At 41.3% G+C, this 17,652-nt stretch overlaps 2 protein-coding genes across 6 annotated transcripts in view; one reads left to right on the top strand and one right to left on the bottom strand.

Moving 5' to 3' along the window:
• GNAL (G protein subunit alpha L) overlaps positions 1-8,332 on the top strand; it is a 180,613-nt gene extending 172,281 nt beyond the window's left edge. For all 4 annotated transcript variants that reach the window (XM_053947174.1, XM_053947183.1, XM_053947202.1 and 1 more), the window contains one exon: positions 3,235-8,332. In XM_053947174.1, coding sequence (XP_053803149.1) covers positions 3,235-3,381 — 147 coding nt within the window. In that variant the 3' untranslated portion in view covers positions 3,382-8,332. The remainder of the gene's footprint in view (positions 1-3,234) is intronic.
• Positions 6,440-17,298, bottom strand: MPPE1 (metallophosphoesterase 1). Of its 2 annotated transcripts, none has more exons than XM_053947223.1 (10): positions 17,261-17,298; positions 14,184-14,561; positions 13,706-13,814; positions 12,952-13,055; positions 12,338-12,418; positions 10,501-10,609; positions 9,495-9,566; positions 9,259-9,381; positions 8,334-8,474; positions 6,440-6,924 (listed from the first exon to the last, which is right to left on the bottom strand). In XM_053947223.1, exons 2-10 carry the CDS (start codon positions 14,456-14,458, stop codon positions 6,742-6,744), a joined length of 1,197 nt encoding a protein of 398 aa, XP_053803198.1. In that variant the 5' UTR covers positions 14,459-14,561; positions 17,261-17,298; the 3' UTR covers positions 6,440-6,741. The 2 variants fall into 2 exon arrangements, with proteins under 2 accessions (XP_053803198.1, XP_053803191.1); XM_053947216.1 differs by lacking the exon at positions 17,261-17,298 and adding an exon at positions 16,978-17,214.
• Positions 17,299-17,652: the final 354 nt, after the last annotated feature.

Raw genomic sequence — 17,652 nt, 5'->3', positions numbered from 1 at the left:
CAATTCCCTAGTTCTTTTTAGCTGCCCATCTTGCAGAACCTTCCTCAGTGCTGCACATTTTTATGCCCATTTTGTATAAAGTCACCTGCCATGCAAATAGTCACACAGTAGGTGCTAGTGCTTAGAATGGTCATGTACAGTCCATGCATAAACAAATAGGCTTTCTTACTTCTATCCTGCATTCCTTCAAGGAGTTTGGCAGTGATCAACTGACAGCAGGAATTTTATTTTTTTTTAAAGGCAGATTTTATGATTTTATGCTTAAATAAGTTTTCTGGTATGCCAGTTAGGAGGTTTACCTCACCTTTGGACTGGTATCATGGCCCTACTGAAGCATCATAAGAAAGTTTCCTTGTCTAGTCACATTTTTCTTGTAATTAAGGCTTTCTCTATAGCTGGAGTGAAGAGGTGGTGTTTACATTTTGAAGGTGAAAGTAGTTGTCAGGCACACAGTCACAGCCCAGCTCTCCTGTCAGAGAGTGTAATCCAGTATCACTTGTGGCTTCACTCATTCTGAGTTGTTCCCACAGTGCAGAGCAGTACCAGAGAGCAGAACCAAAGCTCATCCATCATGCCCACTATATGTGTATGTTTGAGATAACAAATTGAGCCGTTAGAATCAAGAATTTTAAAGTAATTATGTATTTATGAGTATTGTTAGGATTTACAGCTGCTGACGCACCAAGAAAGAAGCAATTTACTGTATTCACACTTTAGGGATTTCCAATTGCCACCTTCCCCTTCCGGATCCTGAGGAAAAATATCAGATTCTGCTGTGTTAATGTAAAGAGTTACCAAAAGAACTCACTTCAAGTCAAATCTCTCCTGTGATAATCCTGGAATCCTGTGAAGCAGGTGATGATATCCAGTCTGGAAGGAGAGTGGCTCTGAGAGATGAGATACAGGGAAATTAGGGTGAAACTCCCCACCTTTATCTACTTTGTTGATTTAAGAAGACACATTGAGGGCGAGGTCCTTACCTGCCATGACTCACTGGCATTACAGAAGGAGGCCACCTATGAAGCAGGGAGGGGAGGGGGCATAGGCACTGCAGCCACACAGGAAACCCCTGTGGGTGCTGGGGCCAGCACCTGCCAGCTGCTAGGCACTCCTTGGGGCTTGCCAGGCATGGGGCCAGAACAGCTTCTCCCTCATTTCCCTGCAACTGCTGCAGGTTTGGCAGAGAACATCTCCTCTGTAACATGTCTGTCTCCTGGCTCTGAGTAACGTGGTCATGCCTGGAAAGGGCAAGGTGGGAGAAGGCCAGGTAGGAATGGTCACTTTCAGTTCCATGGGGTCAGGCACAAAAGGCTGAGGTTTTAGAAAGGGAGTGATAAGAGGCACAGGAGAAGTACAGACTGGCAAGGATCTGATGGCCTTAGCCAGGTGCCAGGAAGAAAAGGCCTGTATTTTCTACCTGTGTCTGCCTTGGCTTTGCTTTATACTTTCTTTCCCAAGTTTCTTGATTTATGACCTTTTCCTTGCCCCACTTAGTTAAATTTTCAGGCATGATTCAGAGAAGCCTGTGTTTATTATGCTTTATTGTGATTTTTATCATGGTAGTAGGTCTGCATAATCCATAGATATGCATGACAATCATCACCATGGTGCTGCACCCCTTAAAATTGCCTGGCTGTAGGAAAGGTAGTGGCAAATTTAAAGCCTGTAATTTGAGAAATTTTAGTGGGAGGTTAAAATGGACCATGTTTCCAGTAACTATTGCTACACAGTAGTATATGAGGATTAGAAAGGCAAAATATGTCAGCTCATGGTTTCAGGGTTGGTGTGGGGACTGTGGCCCCTCAGGGTTGGGCAGCAGGGCTGGGATCCCTCTGATTTCAGTCAGGGAGAAGCGTGGGAGGGATGGCTGGACCCAAGCCCAGCCAGTGCCTGCACCTCAAGGCTAGGCTGGCAAGGGCATCTCCTGATCCTGGAAATGTATCTTGTGGGAAATCCTCTATCCTTCAGCTCAGGCACATCCTTTCTTCTCCCAGACTCTCCAGGAACAGTGTGTGTGCTCCTGGGTGAGGCTGCTCCCCAGCCCTGTTTTGCTGTTCTGCACACAGGGCTCTCCAGGTGCTGATGTTTTGTTTGAATACATCCCCAATGTGAATACACCCCTGTTAGGACAGTGGCATGGCCCCTCTGGTTCCTGTCCTGGTTCTTTAAAAAACCTGAATCTGGAAGGTGAAGGAGCTGCTGTTCAAACACACAGACCAGGATTCCTTGAATTTGCATGTCATCCTGACCCCTACAGTGTAGGGATGCCAGTATTTAATATTCCTGCCTGGAAAGCAAATGTTCTTTCATCAGTGTCCCAGGGGATATTTTTTCCCCTGTGAACTGGTGCTGAGTTAGATGCTACTATTCAAAGTGAGTGTCAAGTAAAGGTGACAGTTCTGCATTTATCTTTAAATGAGAGGATTACAAGAACTGTCAGGTGACAAAAACAGACAGCCCCCTAATATTTTGAAAGTACATCCTTTGGCATGGTGTGTATGTAACCAGGACACTGTGGGCAGCTTATTGCCATAGACGTGGGTGAAATCAGTGCATGATAAACACAAGCAGACAGTTCTTAGTATTTTTCATGAGGGTAAGCCTCGAACTAGGTATTGAAAGTAGCATGGTAAGAAAATAATTTTTAGACTGTGTATGAACACCCATGTGTAATCAGTGTTGAATATGTAATATTACCTAAATTACTTGGGAAAAAAATCTGCAATTTCTTGTTGATCTAATTATGTAAATTATGGGTTCTAAATGCCTGTAGTTTTGCACATTTGTAGCTTCAGGTATTTAAAAGGTCAAACCTACATGTAAAATAAATCCTGTGTTTAAGAATTTGCCACGTGATGGCACCAAAAAAAGAAGAGAAAACAATTCCTGGGGCAGCTGCATAGTAGGCTGCACAGCTGTCAGCAGTACAGATTTGGCTGCATAGTGATGCACAAATTGCAACAGCCTGTGCAGATAAGGATGGCATCCATGGCTCCCACAAAGGACTCCTGTCCTGACCCCAGTATCCATAATGTTCTGTAATCTTCATTTCAAATTTGTCATTCAGACTGACCAGACCACAGCCCTCCCTTCTTTTTGTTTACTTTTTTTAGTGATCTATATACAGATTTCCCAGGGTTCTTGGTTGCCTGCAAGTCTGTAGACTGCTGAGATATGAAACTTCTCACTGCATGGCACCTGATCCTTTTTGGTTTTGCCTCCCTGTTTCCACAGAGGATAAGTACAGCAAGTGGAGACGGCCGGCATTACTGCTACCCACATTTCACATGTGCAGTGGACACAGAAAACATCCGCAGAGTGTTCAACGACTGTCGAGACATCATTCAGAGGATGCACCTCCGCCAGTACGAACTCTTGTGAGGGGGATCACCGTGGAACCTGTGGTTTTAAATTCTTTGCTCCTTACTCTTTCTCTTGATACTACCCCACACAGGGTGGAAGAATATACTATAGAAATGTCAGTCTCTTCACTTTGTTTACTTTTAATTGTTTAACCTTAAAGCTGATTGAAGCAAGTTTGGGTTATTTTCCCTTCATGCTTTTTGGGACTATTTTTGTGCTTTATTTTGACATGCCACTTCTTCGTCATTCCACTAAGCCCTTTGGCTACCTCTGTTCCCTTAGGTTTTTGGTTTTTTTTTAAACTGAACGTGACCTGCTAACTTTTTTCCAGTGGGTTAACCTCAGTTCAGACCGGTATGTCATCTGGATGACACTGAAGTCATACCTATCCCTCTGTGTGGGTTTCCTTTTTAACATGACATTGAAGAGTACTTGATGGGTGAAAAAAAGATTAATGCACTTTGTATCAGGTTATTAAATACTGTTGAGGAAGTAGACACACAATGTAGCAGCACCACAATATTTATTACTCTGTCACAGTTTTTAGCATTTCTGAGTTGCAGGTCAACTGATAAAGTGACCTCCTCTTTTAAGCCGATACTGGCACAGGAAGTAGAGTAGATAATGAGAGGAACAGTGAAGACAAAGCAATTTTTCTGGGGTTTTGGAGCTAAGTGTCTCTGCACACCTCAGGCATTTGAATTACAGCTACTTTTCAGCCTGTTGCATCTAGGCAGAAAATCTACCACCCTCACTTATGTTATTTGTGCTGTCCACAAATGATCCTTTTAGTTCCGATCATTCTTGGACAATAGTCCTCTCCCTATATATATTTTTTTTGTTTTACTGCTGGTTTATTATATTGTACAGACTGTAAAATGTAATATTATTTTGTACAACTTTATTGAAGAAAAATACTTGTAGAAGATCTTTGTGCCTTGATTATGGCTGTACCTGTAAAATGAGCTAAGATGTAAGTATGTTTTTGATTGCGCTGTACAGCTTGATGTCAACCTTACCTGCAGCAGTGACTGGAGGTAAGAACTTTATCTGTAGAGTTTAGGGGTTTTTTTCTGGTTTATATAAAAATGCTCTTTAGTATAAAAATTATAAATTATGCAAATTAACCACTTACCTTTCCAAGTAAGGTATTACAGTCACCGGATGTTGCAGCAAACATGCCTTTCTCTTTTGAAGTCTCAGCTTTAAAACATCGGAATTCATTCAAGTGTCCAAATTGCAACCTGGTGTTGTTTTAATGGGAAACAAGGATTTTTATTTTTTTTCCTTTTTTTTTTTTTGTCCTTTATATTTAGAAAATATGTTTGGTAATTCTTTGGTCATTCATAGAACTTCACAATTGCACAGACCGATTGTGAATGTGTAAAGCACCATTATATAGAGCTCTTCAATCTTTGTACCAACAGCGGCTTTCATTGTGCAAGTAAATAGCAAGAAAGAAGAAAAAAAAAAGGTGTATAAACCCTTGTGTCTGGCCTAAGAGAATTACAAGATGACATTTTTATTTCTCTTTTAATAAAGAGACACATTAGAAAATTATTTTATTTTAAATATTGTAGAATCAAAATGTGTGAATATTTCTCAAACTTGAATAATTTATGCAAATGACATTCTCAAAACAAGTTGTGGTACAGTACAATATATAAAAAGCAAGAATTGCTGTAGCAATAAGGCATGTCCTTTTTAGTAACTATAACACTGCTTTATATTTTATACATAGGTGTTTTATGTCTGTGACTATATACTTTTCCTGTGTCCAAGATAACCTGTACAAATGTCTAAAATTACAGTTGCAATAACAGAAACCTAGAGAAGTGTTAGACTACATTACTTTATAGAATGTTTTACCACACTTCGGAGCATTCCCCCACTTCATTTTAAATTTAGGGAGAGGTGAAGAGCTAACACAGTCCCCACACTGGCATATAAATCAGCAGGTTTTATTAACTTTTAATTGTATTGTTATTAGATATAAACCCCAATCAGTCATCTTTTTAAAATCAGACTGCAGTCCAGTTGAGAACTTGTTTCCAGTTGAATATAAAACAATCCCATTTTAGAAACTAAAATAGACCATTTTCTCTTCCCAGAAATCTCTAAGTTCAATTTAGTCATATTTCCCAAAAAGTGAATATGGCTGGGTGGAATAAGCTAACAGTAAACAGAATTCTTTTATTTCTCATGCCAAAGAAAGTAATTGAATAACAAAAGATAGTAATTTTTTTTTTTAACTAGCCCCAGGCCAGGAGTTCAGATTTGAGCTCCTAGCCTCTGCAGCAACATCAGCAGGAAAACTGGTCCTGGTGTGACCTAGTCCCTCTGTTTTTTCTGGGGTGGGTGGGGAGCAGCAGTAGGTTTGTCCCACCTTCCCCCACACACTGGAGACGCTGAGCACAGATTTTATCTTTGTGGCACAGCTGGTGGCCTCTCCAAAGAGGAGCTAGTGCAGTTCAAAATGTGACACTGCACTAAAGTCAGCAGAACTTCTGGAATGCAAAATAAGGTGCATTCCTATCCCTTGCTGTAGACTGAGGGCTGAGGCATAGGATAATGTTACTGCAGCTGTATTTGACCTTCCTTCTTGCAGGAGATTGGCAACTGGAGGGCCCCTCACCACACACATCTCTGGGATGCAATAGGGCCCTCTTTTTTTAAGGTCATCATAGCGTATCTTTTTGAAAGCAGCAGCTTGAGGTGTCACCCTAATTTTTTTTTAAGCAGTTTTCAAGTGTGTATCAGCAAACTGGATCCTCGAGCTTCTTCCCCGTGTTGTCTGGTAGATGGATAACTGCAAATTATAGTCAGCTAACAATTTACTGTGTCAGGAACCAGAAGATTTCTTGTCCCAAACCACAATCCCTTACACACAACACTCTAAAAAGGTTATGGAAATCTGCATCTCTCAGTGCTGATGCATCCAGATTCTGCCTGACCCTAACAAACACAAGTATGACACTTGAAGGGCCATGCAGCAATAAAACAGAGAAACATTTCCAGTTTGCAAGATTCAGCCTCCACCAGGGTAAGACACAAGTGCAGACAAGTGATGAGGCTATAGGATTTACATAATGTACAGTTACACTTTTAATATACATATTTGATACAAAAATTATAGCAGGAAAAGGACTCATTTGATTGTCGAATACAGTATTTTTGTACAGCATGAAACGTTCATTTCAGTTAATTATTTATCCTGTAGTAGTCATATCAGCTGTATAGGACTTCTATGGTATGTGTAAATGCAACCTGCCTTCAGACTAGCAATCAAATTAGGTCATTTGCTGGCATGAATATAGTCTGATGTTTGACTGTTCTCAGCTTTGGTATTTCAGTGACTGAATGCAGATGTCTGGCTCTTCATACTGCTTTATGCTTACTGATTAAACGCTGAGCAAAATAAAACGGTGGAGTGAGAAGCTGAACATGAGCTAGTACCAGGATCACAAGCAGAGCACCTGCTGCACAGTAGATAGTGAAGACTCTACTCTCAAACGGAAGGAAGCATTTTTGGAGGGAGAAGTCAGTTGGTGTTATGCTGCCCTGGAAAAGACATGAAGACTGTCACTTTGCTGTGTTACAGTGGTTCTGAATCAGGAGTGAACACCACAGCTGTCAAACCTCCAATTTCTAAATCCCTATGTTGGGTGGTAAGGGTTGGGGCCAGTTTCCTATTACCAGTGCCTTCTCCAGGGGGCTGAAGAGTCCGTACCTTGTGGTGCTGGGCACTAACTGGAATATTCACCAGGCCAACATTAGCCCAGAGGCCAATCTTCCCATCTAGCATAAACAAAGAGCTGGGCTCCTCATCTGATTTGCCTTCAAGAGAAGCCTAACTTCAGCTGCTGCAAATCCACATGGAAGGAGCCTTTCCAGGCTAAAGTTAGGTTTTGTGAATGTGCCCCTTCCTTCCCCAAGCCTTCCTCCTTACCCAGTACATGCTGCAAAAACACACGTTGGCTAATCCAAATTAGGAATAGGAACTTCAGCAACAAAGAACTTTGTTGGGTTTTGGCTTGACTTTGCAGTTTAAATTAAAGTTTACAGCAGATCAAGGCTGAGGAGTTAAAATGGTAGTGAAGAGGATGCCACTTTAATTAGCCAACCTCTTGTTTTGCAGTGAAGATGCGCTGTCTGGCGTGTGCAGAGTGAGTGTGCAGTTTGAAGGCAGCTACTCTCAGGACTATGAAATAAACAGAACTACTTTCAACAGCAAATATTAACAGTTGCATAAAATGAATTTAAACATACAGGGTTATCTCTGTATTAAGCAGCCTAAACTCAACAGCAGTAAAGCATACATAAAAGATTTCCCCCTCCAAGTCACAGACTACTCTGTAAACAGATTGTAGGTTTTCCTTCTTACTCCAAGTTTCTAAGAGTTCTGTTTTATTTTTGAACTGGGGAATTAATTGATTTACCTCTAAGGATATACCGAGCACTGGAACTGCCTGCACAAGCATAGCCAACACACTGTATAAAATGTGAACTGGCAATGAGGAGGCAGACTGTGGGCACGTCACAAACACTTTCACTGCATTAATGCACTCATTTGAAAACCATGATCACCGTGCAAAAGGGTTTGGGGTGGATACAGTCCTGTTTTCATAGCTGGTAAATCAGCCAAGCCAAACTGGTCTTTCTACTGTTCAGTGCACAATACTGATTATTTTTACAAGTCAATAGTTTACAGTGCACCCTCTTTCTAAGAAAATGTACCCAAATACTAATTAGGTCTTTAGCAGCATTGCTTTGTACCACACAGAACATGTGGCTCCCACAGATGTACTTTATAAAGTGGATGCAGTGTACTGAGTGGGTTGGGTGGGTAGGCAGTTTTTTTATTATTTTTCGTTTTTCCAGGTAGAATCAGTTTTAAAATATAGCTGACTGCCATGTTGATTTATCTATGAAAGTTATCTGACAAAAATAAAAAAAAATTTAAAACTTACCATGATGAAACTAGGATTGTTTCTATTCCTCCAACTGAATGATGGGACACTGATTTCTGGAATTTTCCCTGCGTGCAGCACTTCACAAGCACTATGAGTGTGCCCACTGAGAATCAAACGGGGCTGAAACCACCATAGCAGCTAGAACACAAAATGGTAAAGCACAAAAATTAAGTCACAGCTAAAAAGAAATTGAACTTAAAACCCCCTTTTTTTCCTGCGAACATTATGGCAATTCTCATATTCTTACAAAGTGTTTTCTATAAACTTCTGTTTTCCAGTAAGAAATCTGTTGGTATTGCAATGTCACACCCATTTAGCCCTGATCCAAAGTACTGGGCTTTTTTTTTTTTTTTTCAAACAGATCAGAAGAACAAAGGCAACACCATGCTGTGGATATCATGAAGATAAAAACTTTGGGTTTAGTAAAGCAATGCTATTTTCTTGTCTAAGGAAGAATTTTGTAATGACAATCTTTGAGTGAAGACGTGTATACAGAAGGAAAGAAACAATGACCATTAAGTTTTTAGGGAATACTTTAAATTTTCTTGTAGTTACTAATTCAGCAGAAATTATGCTTTCAAAGTGTTGGGAAACTGTGGCTTCATACCAGGTGTGTCAGTAATTTACACAGTACAGAAAGTACAGAATGCTGAAGTGAAGGTAATGGCAGCACAGCAGATTTAAGAGTGCCAAGACTTAGGAGATGTACCTGGGAAACCTGGCAGGACCAAGCTCATGATGGTGAGGATCCTCAGGGGAGCAGCTCTAACAAGCAGCCTCTCCCAGGCCTCATTAGACAGGAGCAGCTGGGCTCTGGTTGTCTCAGCCAACAGCCTTACCACAATTTTTTAAGCTATTTATATCTACAGTTATGTCCCCCTCTCACCCACCCAGTGCCACTCAAGTTCCCAATAAATCAAACCTTTTGTGATGCCTCTTGAGACAGTACATCATACTTTTCTTTAAAGGGGATGTTTTTCTCCTCTGGAGGAGCAGAATCTTCTCCAGTGCATTCAGCATCACTTTTCCGATAGAGAGGGTAATGCTGGGAGTAATTAAAAGCAAGGATTAGTTGTTAATGATCCAGCCTTTCTGGAACAGTAATAAATCCACAAAAGCAACATGTCAATATGTTGCCTCACCCCACCTCTAACACACCTGTAAAAGGATGGGTTCTGAAGCTGGAAGCTTTTCCACATCACTGCATCTTTTGTTGGAATTATTTGGTTTCTGTGAACAAAATCAAGCCATAGAAGTGATGAAGGTAATTAAGCAAAAGCTAGGTTTTAAGGGGTTAGGGAGGGTGGGGTTGTTGTTAGATTTGGTTTTTTGTTAAGCAGTTTAGCTCAGGTAATACTACCCACTGTATGAATTCCTAGGAGTTTTACTGTGGACTGGTGAAACTCCCCATTCTGTACATGTTGTAAATATAGCTGTGCTCTTTCTGACTGTGAAGTCTTAAGTTTTAGCTTTTATTTTTTTCAGATTCTATGCCACTTTAGTGTGTAGTTTTGAGCTTCTTCAACTGCAGAAAGCAGCAGCAGCAGGATCTCTGCACCAACAAGACAAAGGAGTTTGAGGGTAGCCCAAGGGAGATAGAGTCTGGCAATTTTTCCACTGGGAGCTGGTTTCCTGATTGACTGCCAGCCCAGTCAGTCATGCTGCCTAGTGTGCATCCAGTCAGCCTATGAAAAAGGGAAGAGGAAGGAAATACAAGAAGGAATTTGATATGATTTTAAAATACAATTAAAACACTACTAGGGTACGAGGAAAGGATTGCAGCAGAATCAGGAAACTCAATGAACATGCTTGAAGGCTATAAAACAGAATAATATCCATAAATATAAATGCAGGATTATGTATGTGAAGTCAAAGGGAGGGTTACAGAACTTCTGCCATTGCTCCAAACGGAGGAAATGACACTCTGTTGGCAGCACTGACAAGGAAGCTGACACCATTAGTGCTAAGCAACACTGTTAATAGTTAAGTAAACATGGTTAAGAGGGATATGAGCGAGAGAAAGACTTGCTAACAAGTTGCACTGTGAATTGGAAGCAGATTTTTTTCGGGAGAGTCTGGTTGTATCCTGGCTATGCTACAGTATCAGCGTTCCCATTGTGCAGAGCAGTCGCTGGCTGCAATCTGATCTTTAATAATCTCTTACCTGCTGGGAGCAATTCAATTTGTGAGAAAGTGCCACAAGTTTTGCCTCTGAGGTACGGCAGACAGCACAGCCATCACCCTCCATGGCTACACTGTTCACTAGGACAAAGCTGGAAAATACCAGGGGGTGGGCAAAAAGAAGTGGGGAGGACAGGAAGGCATTTGTTGTTCATGCACACATGTGGGATAAACTTCATTTTATAAAATGCAAGTGTTCCTAAGTTGGACACAGCTCAACAAAGCAGCAGAATGTAACAGCTCCTGAAATCATGTGTTACAAATCCTCCTCTGAGTATCTGTACCACAACCATGTCTCTGCCTGGTTGGCTCCTTTATACAGTTATTAGGTTGCACAATGTACCTTATGCTTCATGCTTACACTAAAGATTTTTTTATATTTTAATAGATACTTAAGTTGTATTCTAGTGGAATGTTAGAAGTTCATCACTAAACTAAATTCTGAGAGAAAGGAAAACTTGCTTCTCTCCCCACACAGTTTAGACCTCAGAGACAGAATTTGAGACATTGAATTTCTTCAGAACAACTGGAAATCAGAACAGCACTGCATTTGAGTGACTGCCCTGAACAAGGTTAGTTTTGTACTTTGCAGTCTCTGACACACAAAACAGGATTTTATTTTTAATAGGTTTCCCTGTAGATTTCAGATAAACTTAAGTTTTGCCACAAGATTCATACCCATTTAGTCACACAGTCAGGCTTGAGATACATCCCCAGTTTAATTCAGTCTGTTTAAAAGACAAAAATGAGCTGAATGCCTTCGCTTAAGAGATACTAGTCAATAGTAAAACAAAAATTAATTCTCTTTTAGCATTAAGCTGCTTTTATATCAGATTTGTTGTAAAATAGTTTATTTAGGAATATTTCTTTTAAGAGTATTAATAGTGCAGCTCATTGCAGTTAGTGGATACCACACATGCAATCGGCAACTGCATACAAGAATTCTGATGTGCTGTTTTATCAAAGGAAACATGGAGATGTTCCTTAATAAATACTTTTTAAACAGTTGAAATACGTATCTTGAGGGCCCAGCATCAGAGATCTTCCTAAAATAGAGACAATCATTTCCACACCTGTTCAGAATTTTTAATTAAACATTTATATGTTTACTTAATTAAGGGAACCCGTGTAAACCTGTAGGTTTTGAATCTCACATTTCCACAACTGAGTACAACCCAAGGGCACACATGCCAAACACAGAGTGGCAATGGGCTTTCCCTTCCTGAATCTGAGACTTCAACACCTTTCCACAAACCTAGTATTGCGTCCCCTCTTCGTGTTCCTGCACGGTGTCTGGAGGTAACAGAGCACACAGCAGCCATGTGCAGCCACGGGGACACAGCTGTGAGAACAAACTGCACCGAGGTCTGCTCTAAGCCAAAACCAGCTCGAGCATTATTACCCCACCTTGTGGAAAAACTGCAGACACACAACTGCTGCGTTTCCGAATTCCTCAAGCAAGGGTTACGTTCTGCAGACTAAAGAAGTTACTAAAATTAATGAAACTCCTAATTTATAAACACAGAAGGGGTTGGTTCATGTTTCTTTATCCTGCTATGTTTACAGCCGTGGCTCATTACCAGCTGCAAGGAAGTATAAAGGCAGACCAAAGAAATGGATTCTGACTCTACAGTACTTTTCCATTTAAAAGGGAATTGTTACACTTTACATAGCTCTAAGTACAGCTTCCTATCTATATCAAACTACAGATTTGTACAAAGTTTTTGGGGTTTAACACATCATAAAGTAGGTGATTAGGAAAAAAAAGCCTTAATTGAAGCATTCCCATACTATTTCATTAGGAAAAAAAATATACTCACTTTATTCCTTTCCGAGTTATCAGCTTTCCTGAAGTAAAGTTGAAAACCTTTTCAAATCGATTTACTTTGTAAGTAGTCATTCTGTGTCACAGAGCAAAAGTACAGCTGAGGTAAGAAACTGCCATTGGAACTCAGCTGACACAGTTGCTTTACAGTTTGCTGACCATTCATGCAGCTTACTGCTCCATTACCCAGCTCACACAATCATTCAGGCAACTCACAGGGATGGTCTGACACCTCTTGTGTCCTCCAGCCCCTCCCATCAGGGCAAGCACCAGCAGAGTGAGGGCACTTCCGCTCTCCTGTGCTAACAGGAGTGGAAATATGCTCAGGTGCCTTTCTAAGGAGGAGACCCAATGCAAGGAAAAGCAGCTTCAAGGATTCCATGCCAGTGCAGAAGGATCAGCTCTGAACAATCCTCATATGGCCAGAGAAGCATAAATCTGTTTTGTGCACAGGCCTTACTCTAAATTATGACCCTTTCTAATTTGATCATGATCCAAAAGTTTTCATATAACCACAAAGCAGGTCCCTCAGACCCAGCACCAGTTACTGTGGGCATGCTGACACTTCATTCTTGGCATTTGTGTACTCCTGTCACTGGCAAGACTCACTCGTAATGAAATCCGATGTCGTGATTCCCAGCGATGACCACCAGCTCCGTAAAAGCCGAATGCTTGAACATTTTCCGGAACCTCCTGACATCATCTGCCCAGGCCTACAGGAAAAAAACAGAAGAAATTAGTGCTGTTCCACAGCATCAAAGGTTTTGTAGTGGGTTTGCAAGGCAAGGTTTTGGTACTGGAGGGACTGCAGGGGTGGCTTCTGTGGGAGCCGCCCCTGTGTCCTACAGAGCCGATGCCAGTCAGCTCCAAGATGGACCCGCCGCTGGCCAAGGCTGGTAGTGCCTCTGGGATAACAGAATTAGGAAGGTGGCAAAAAAGGAAACTCTGCAACTGCAGTCAGAGAGAGGGGTGAGAATCTGTGAGAGGAAGAGCCCTGCAGACACCAAGGTCAGTAAAGGAGGCAGGTCTCTTTGTATTTTCTCTCCCCTCTCCAGCTGAGGAGGGCAGTGATAGGGCAGCTTTGCTGGGCACCAGGCATCCAGCCAGGGTCAGCCCATCACAAACACAGAAGCACAAACTCAGATGTTTACATTTTTTAAGTTTTATAGGAGGCACAAAACTATCGAAGTACTTCCAAAAATGAAGGAGAATCACAACATTTCAACTCCTATCTGAAAAGCTAGAAACTTCTACCAACAGGCCAACTGTAGCAGTATTAAACAAAGCCTTGCATACCTAATCTGCTTCCATTTCCTTCAAGAAATCCTCATTTCTTGAAACAAGACAGCTGATGATATCCTACCTGAGGTGAGCTCCATTTTCCTTCATCAAAAACATCTCCCAGAATAAAAACAATATCTGGCTGCAGTAACCATAAGGCAGTTTGGAAAGATCTCTCCATTTGCCATTCCCTGAAAGGTAAATACAGAACCAGTTATCACTGCCTTACCTCTGGATGCTCAGCTCTGAATACAGAGACACAGCTTGGCAATAAAAATGGGAAACTGGCTTTTACACACTGAAATATGAAAATATATTATGAAATTGAAATTAAATACTTAGAAATCAGGTGTAAGGACAGTAGGTTCATCTTACCTGGTGGGTGATTCCACTGTGATACAACCAGGACTAAGACATGCCAGAAGTAACACCAGCTTATTTATTTTTTCATTACAGTTCTAATGAATTGCTGCTTAATAGAACAGTGAATTATTGTCCCTTTAGCTACTACTGAAAACTCTAAAACTGGCTAGAGATTATTCAAAAAAATTAAAAGTTACCTTCTTAGCTTATCCAGCCAATGTCCTTTGATTTCACCAAGTAGGTGTGTATCAGCTAAAATTATGGCCTTTAGGACTGAAGCTGAAGTCTCTTTTTCAGTCATGTGAGCTCCACCTTTCACGTTTGGCCATCGGCATTGAAGTATTACCACATAGTAAATTAAAAACTCACAAAATATTAACACGGAGCTGACAAAGCACACAAGTTTCAGCAGAAAACAGAGCCTCCTCTTCAGAGGGAGATTCTTCACAGCAGTCGAGCTAGAACTCAGCATTGCAGTACCAGCATAAGACAATGGCTCAAGTTCTCCTCTCTCAGATGAAAACAGCTTGGGTTACTCAAAGGATCACGTTGGGCTTTTTGTCAGCACAAAATCCCTGTGGAGAAAATACAAAATAAAATATTCATTGAGTCAGCATTCCCTGTGGAAAGCTACCATGCAAGGCTTACAGTGTTAGCTTCTTGTCACCCTGAAAGCCTTGGGAATATGTAATTGACCTAAAGAATAAAGTTCTCCTCCAGGCACACAGATGGCCAGCTGAGCACAGAACTGCACTCACTCCTACCAGCACCAAGGAAAGCAAATTACAGCCAGCCAGGATCTTGGTGCATGATGCTTTTTTAAAAACTTCACAGGGGGTCAAATGTAGGTAAAGACAGAGCTCAGCTTGAACAGCAGCTGAAACAAAGAAAAAAAATCCATTAGGAACCATATAGAGTCACTGAAGTTGGAAAAGAACCTCAAGACTGAGTCCAAGCCTTAACCCAGCACTGCCAAGTCCACCACTAAACCATGACCCTAGATACCACATCCATACATCTTTTAAATACCTGCAGGAATTGTGACTCCTCCACTTGCCTGGGCAGCCTCTTCTAATACAGGACTTCCAGTGAAGAAATTTTTCCTAGTATCCAATCTAAACCTCCACAGGCAAACTTGTGGCCACTTCCTCTTGTCCCATAGCTTATTTGAGAGAACAGACCAACACACCCCTGGCTACAGCCTAATTTCAAGTAGTTGTAGAGAACAATAAAGTCTCCCCTCAGCCTCCTTTTCTCTGGGCTAAACAACTCCCAGAAGACATCTTCTGGCACCAGTGCAGAACATGACTACAGCAAATCAATAATAGCATTACCACCTTTAATATGGTTCATTGTAATCACCAAGAATCAAGGGCAACTCACTATCCCAGAACAAGTTTACGGGACGTTTCCAGGAACACAGGCACAGGTACACAGGTAATTAATAATGCTGCTTCATTTCTGACAAGAGGAAAACAAGAAACATCTAAGCCTCAGGAAAAAAGAAACTTCACTGCATCTGTAGAGAAACAGTTAATGAGCCCAAATTGGTGAGATAACTGTATTTACTGCTTCCTGCTGCCTTGGATACCTTGTAACCTAAACAGGGATTTTACCCCTTTTGAAACTCGAGTATTTCTTTGTTTCTTCCACAGCCCTTGGCAAGAACACTTTTTCAGGGTAAGTGCCACAAGAAAGTATCCCAGCTGAGAGAACAGAGGCACCAGCCCTTACTCCCCAATGAAATCCCTCAGTTTCCAGGTCCAGCCTCTCAGGGTCTCAGTCTGAAGAGCACTGCAGGTCTGAAAGCCCCGCCCTTTAAAGGTAAACACTGTAGCATGGTCACAGAAAAGGGACTCCAGGGGACCTATAAAGATGCTGCTTCACAGGATCAGGAAGAACTTCCAGAGAAATCCACAAAATGTGGTCTCCCACCCAACAATGGGATTGCAATTTCGCTTTCTACAATAGGAAAAAAATCCTAATTTAGGACTAATATCCAAGATGTGAGCAATTACTGAACACAGTATTCAGTGATTAGCAGACCAAGTCTGAATTAGCTAAATCTGACTACAGCTGTAAATATTTGGTACCTTTGAAAATTTATACTCCACATATCAGGAAAACTGGGACAAAATTACAAATCCACACAAAATTAGTGGACTGTTTCTAAAATCTCAGCCTCAGTTACATGCACAATACAGAACAAAGTTAAATTGCTTCACTGTCCTATGAACTAGCCCATTTGATTTATGTCTCATGGAAAGTGAATAGTGATACATGATTATTATATTATTTTTCCAACCAAAACCTCTATTTGATAATAGCCACTTATTTTCAAACATAGGCTTCCCTTAGCACTACAAAGTACTTATTTGAGACAAAGAACCATTAGCCTGCACCATGAAATATTTCTAATATGCATTATCAAACAGCAGCATGACTAATGCTTAATTGCATGGAATTCAGTTCTACCTAAACTTGATTTAGCAGGAAAAAAAGGCACTGGCCAAATGTCACAATTCCACAATATGTGGAACTACACACATAGACTGATTAACCTGTTTAATACTCATCTTGCCTGCACTTTAACTAGCAAACAAAATAACAACACCTTGCTTGTACATCTCATGAGGAGGAAAGATCAAAGCAAAGGGATCTGCTAACTGGCACAGCAACAAGGACAAAAAGACAGGCAAATTCTTATCTAAAGAATATTATTATCCACAAATTTATATGGCTTAATCCTGCAAAGCAGGAAATAGTGCTTATTTGGAAGTAGACTTTGGTAGTCTGAGACAGTCTCCTCTTCCAACAAAAACAGAATTAATTTGAACAGAAAATGCCAGTGAATTATTTAACTTATATTAGCCATGTCCAGAAAATAAATAAATAAAAATCACAGCTTCAAGAGCAAACTGATACCGTCAAGTTTAAAAAAAAAAAAAAAAAAAAAAAGAAAAAAAAGATACCCAAACCAACAAACCAAACCTGCAATCAGTAGAATATAAAAATATCTTCAAAGCAAAACTGCCATTTTCAAAAGTCACAAGCAGCAAGAGACACAATGAATGCCACAGAGCCGGTCACTTCCACATGCATTCCTCCTCCGGCGCTTCTGCCGCTAATTGTTACTGTCTGGGGACTTGTGCCGCAGATGTGGAGGTGCCAGAGGTGCCCCATCTGCACCCTACACCGCCAGCGTTCCTGATAGTGAAAGGAAAAGCGGAAAGGGAAATAAAAAAAAAAAAAGAGAAAAAAAAACCAACCCAACCTCATAGAAAGTCAGCGAGACAGATCGAGCTGAAAGACAGCTCCTACTACTGGCCGAGAGAAATCCCTGCCCACCTCGCTCTGCCACCTGCCAGCGCACGGCTGCTCCCGTCCCGTCCCAGCCGACCTCCGCTGGGGCTGCACGGCCCCTGCTGAGGGCAGCTGCGGCTCCGCGCGTCGCTGCCGCTGCCCCTCGCACGGCTCATGATTCTCATTAGATTTCCTCACCAGAGCTGGGAGGCCTTAGTTAGGAGAAAACACTGAAGGATTCCTCACTGTTTCTTGTTCTGCACGACATTTAAAAATCAGCCTGTGGACCAGGACAATTACTGAATCATTTAACAACGGGACCAAAGCTTAAATATGCTGAAAGTGTAACTTTACAGCACAACG

The sequence above is a fragment of the Vidua chalybeata genome, chromosome 1 (assembly GCF_026979565.1).
Source record: "Vidua chalybeata isolate OUT-0048 chromosome 1, bVidCha1 merged haplotype, whole genome shotgun sequence".
Taxonomy (NCBI): domain Eukaryota; kingdom Metazoa; phylum Chordata; class Aves; order Passeriformes; family Viduidae; genus Vidua; species Vidua chalybeata.
Note: the sequence above shows the minus strand (reverse complement) of the source record. Positions and strands in the feature narration are given on the sequence as shown.

Excerpts from the sequence above, each read along its gene's own strand:
- MPPE1 (XM_053947223.1), bottom strand. The coding sequence starts at position 14,458 with ATGCTGAGTTCTAGCTCGACTGCTGTGAAGAATCTCCCTCTGAAGAGG. Across the intron at positions 9,567-10,500 it reads AATTGAATTGCTCCCAGCAG|AAACCAAATAATTCCAACAA; the intron begins GTAAGAGATTAT and ends TTTTGTTCACAG. Across the intron at positions 8,475-9,258 it reads CTCAAGAGGCATCACAAAAG|CTGCTATGGTGGTTTCAGCC; the intron begins GTTTGATTTATT and ends TTTGTGTTCTAG.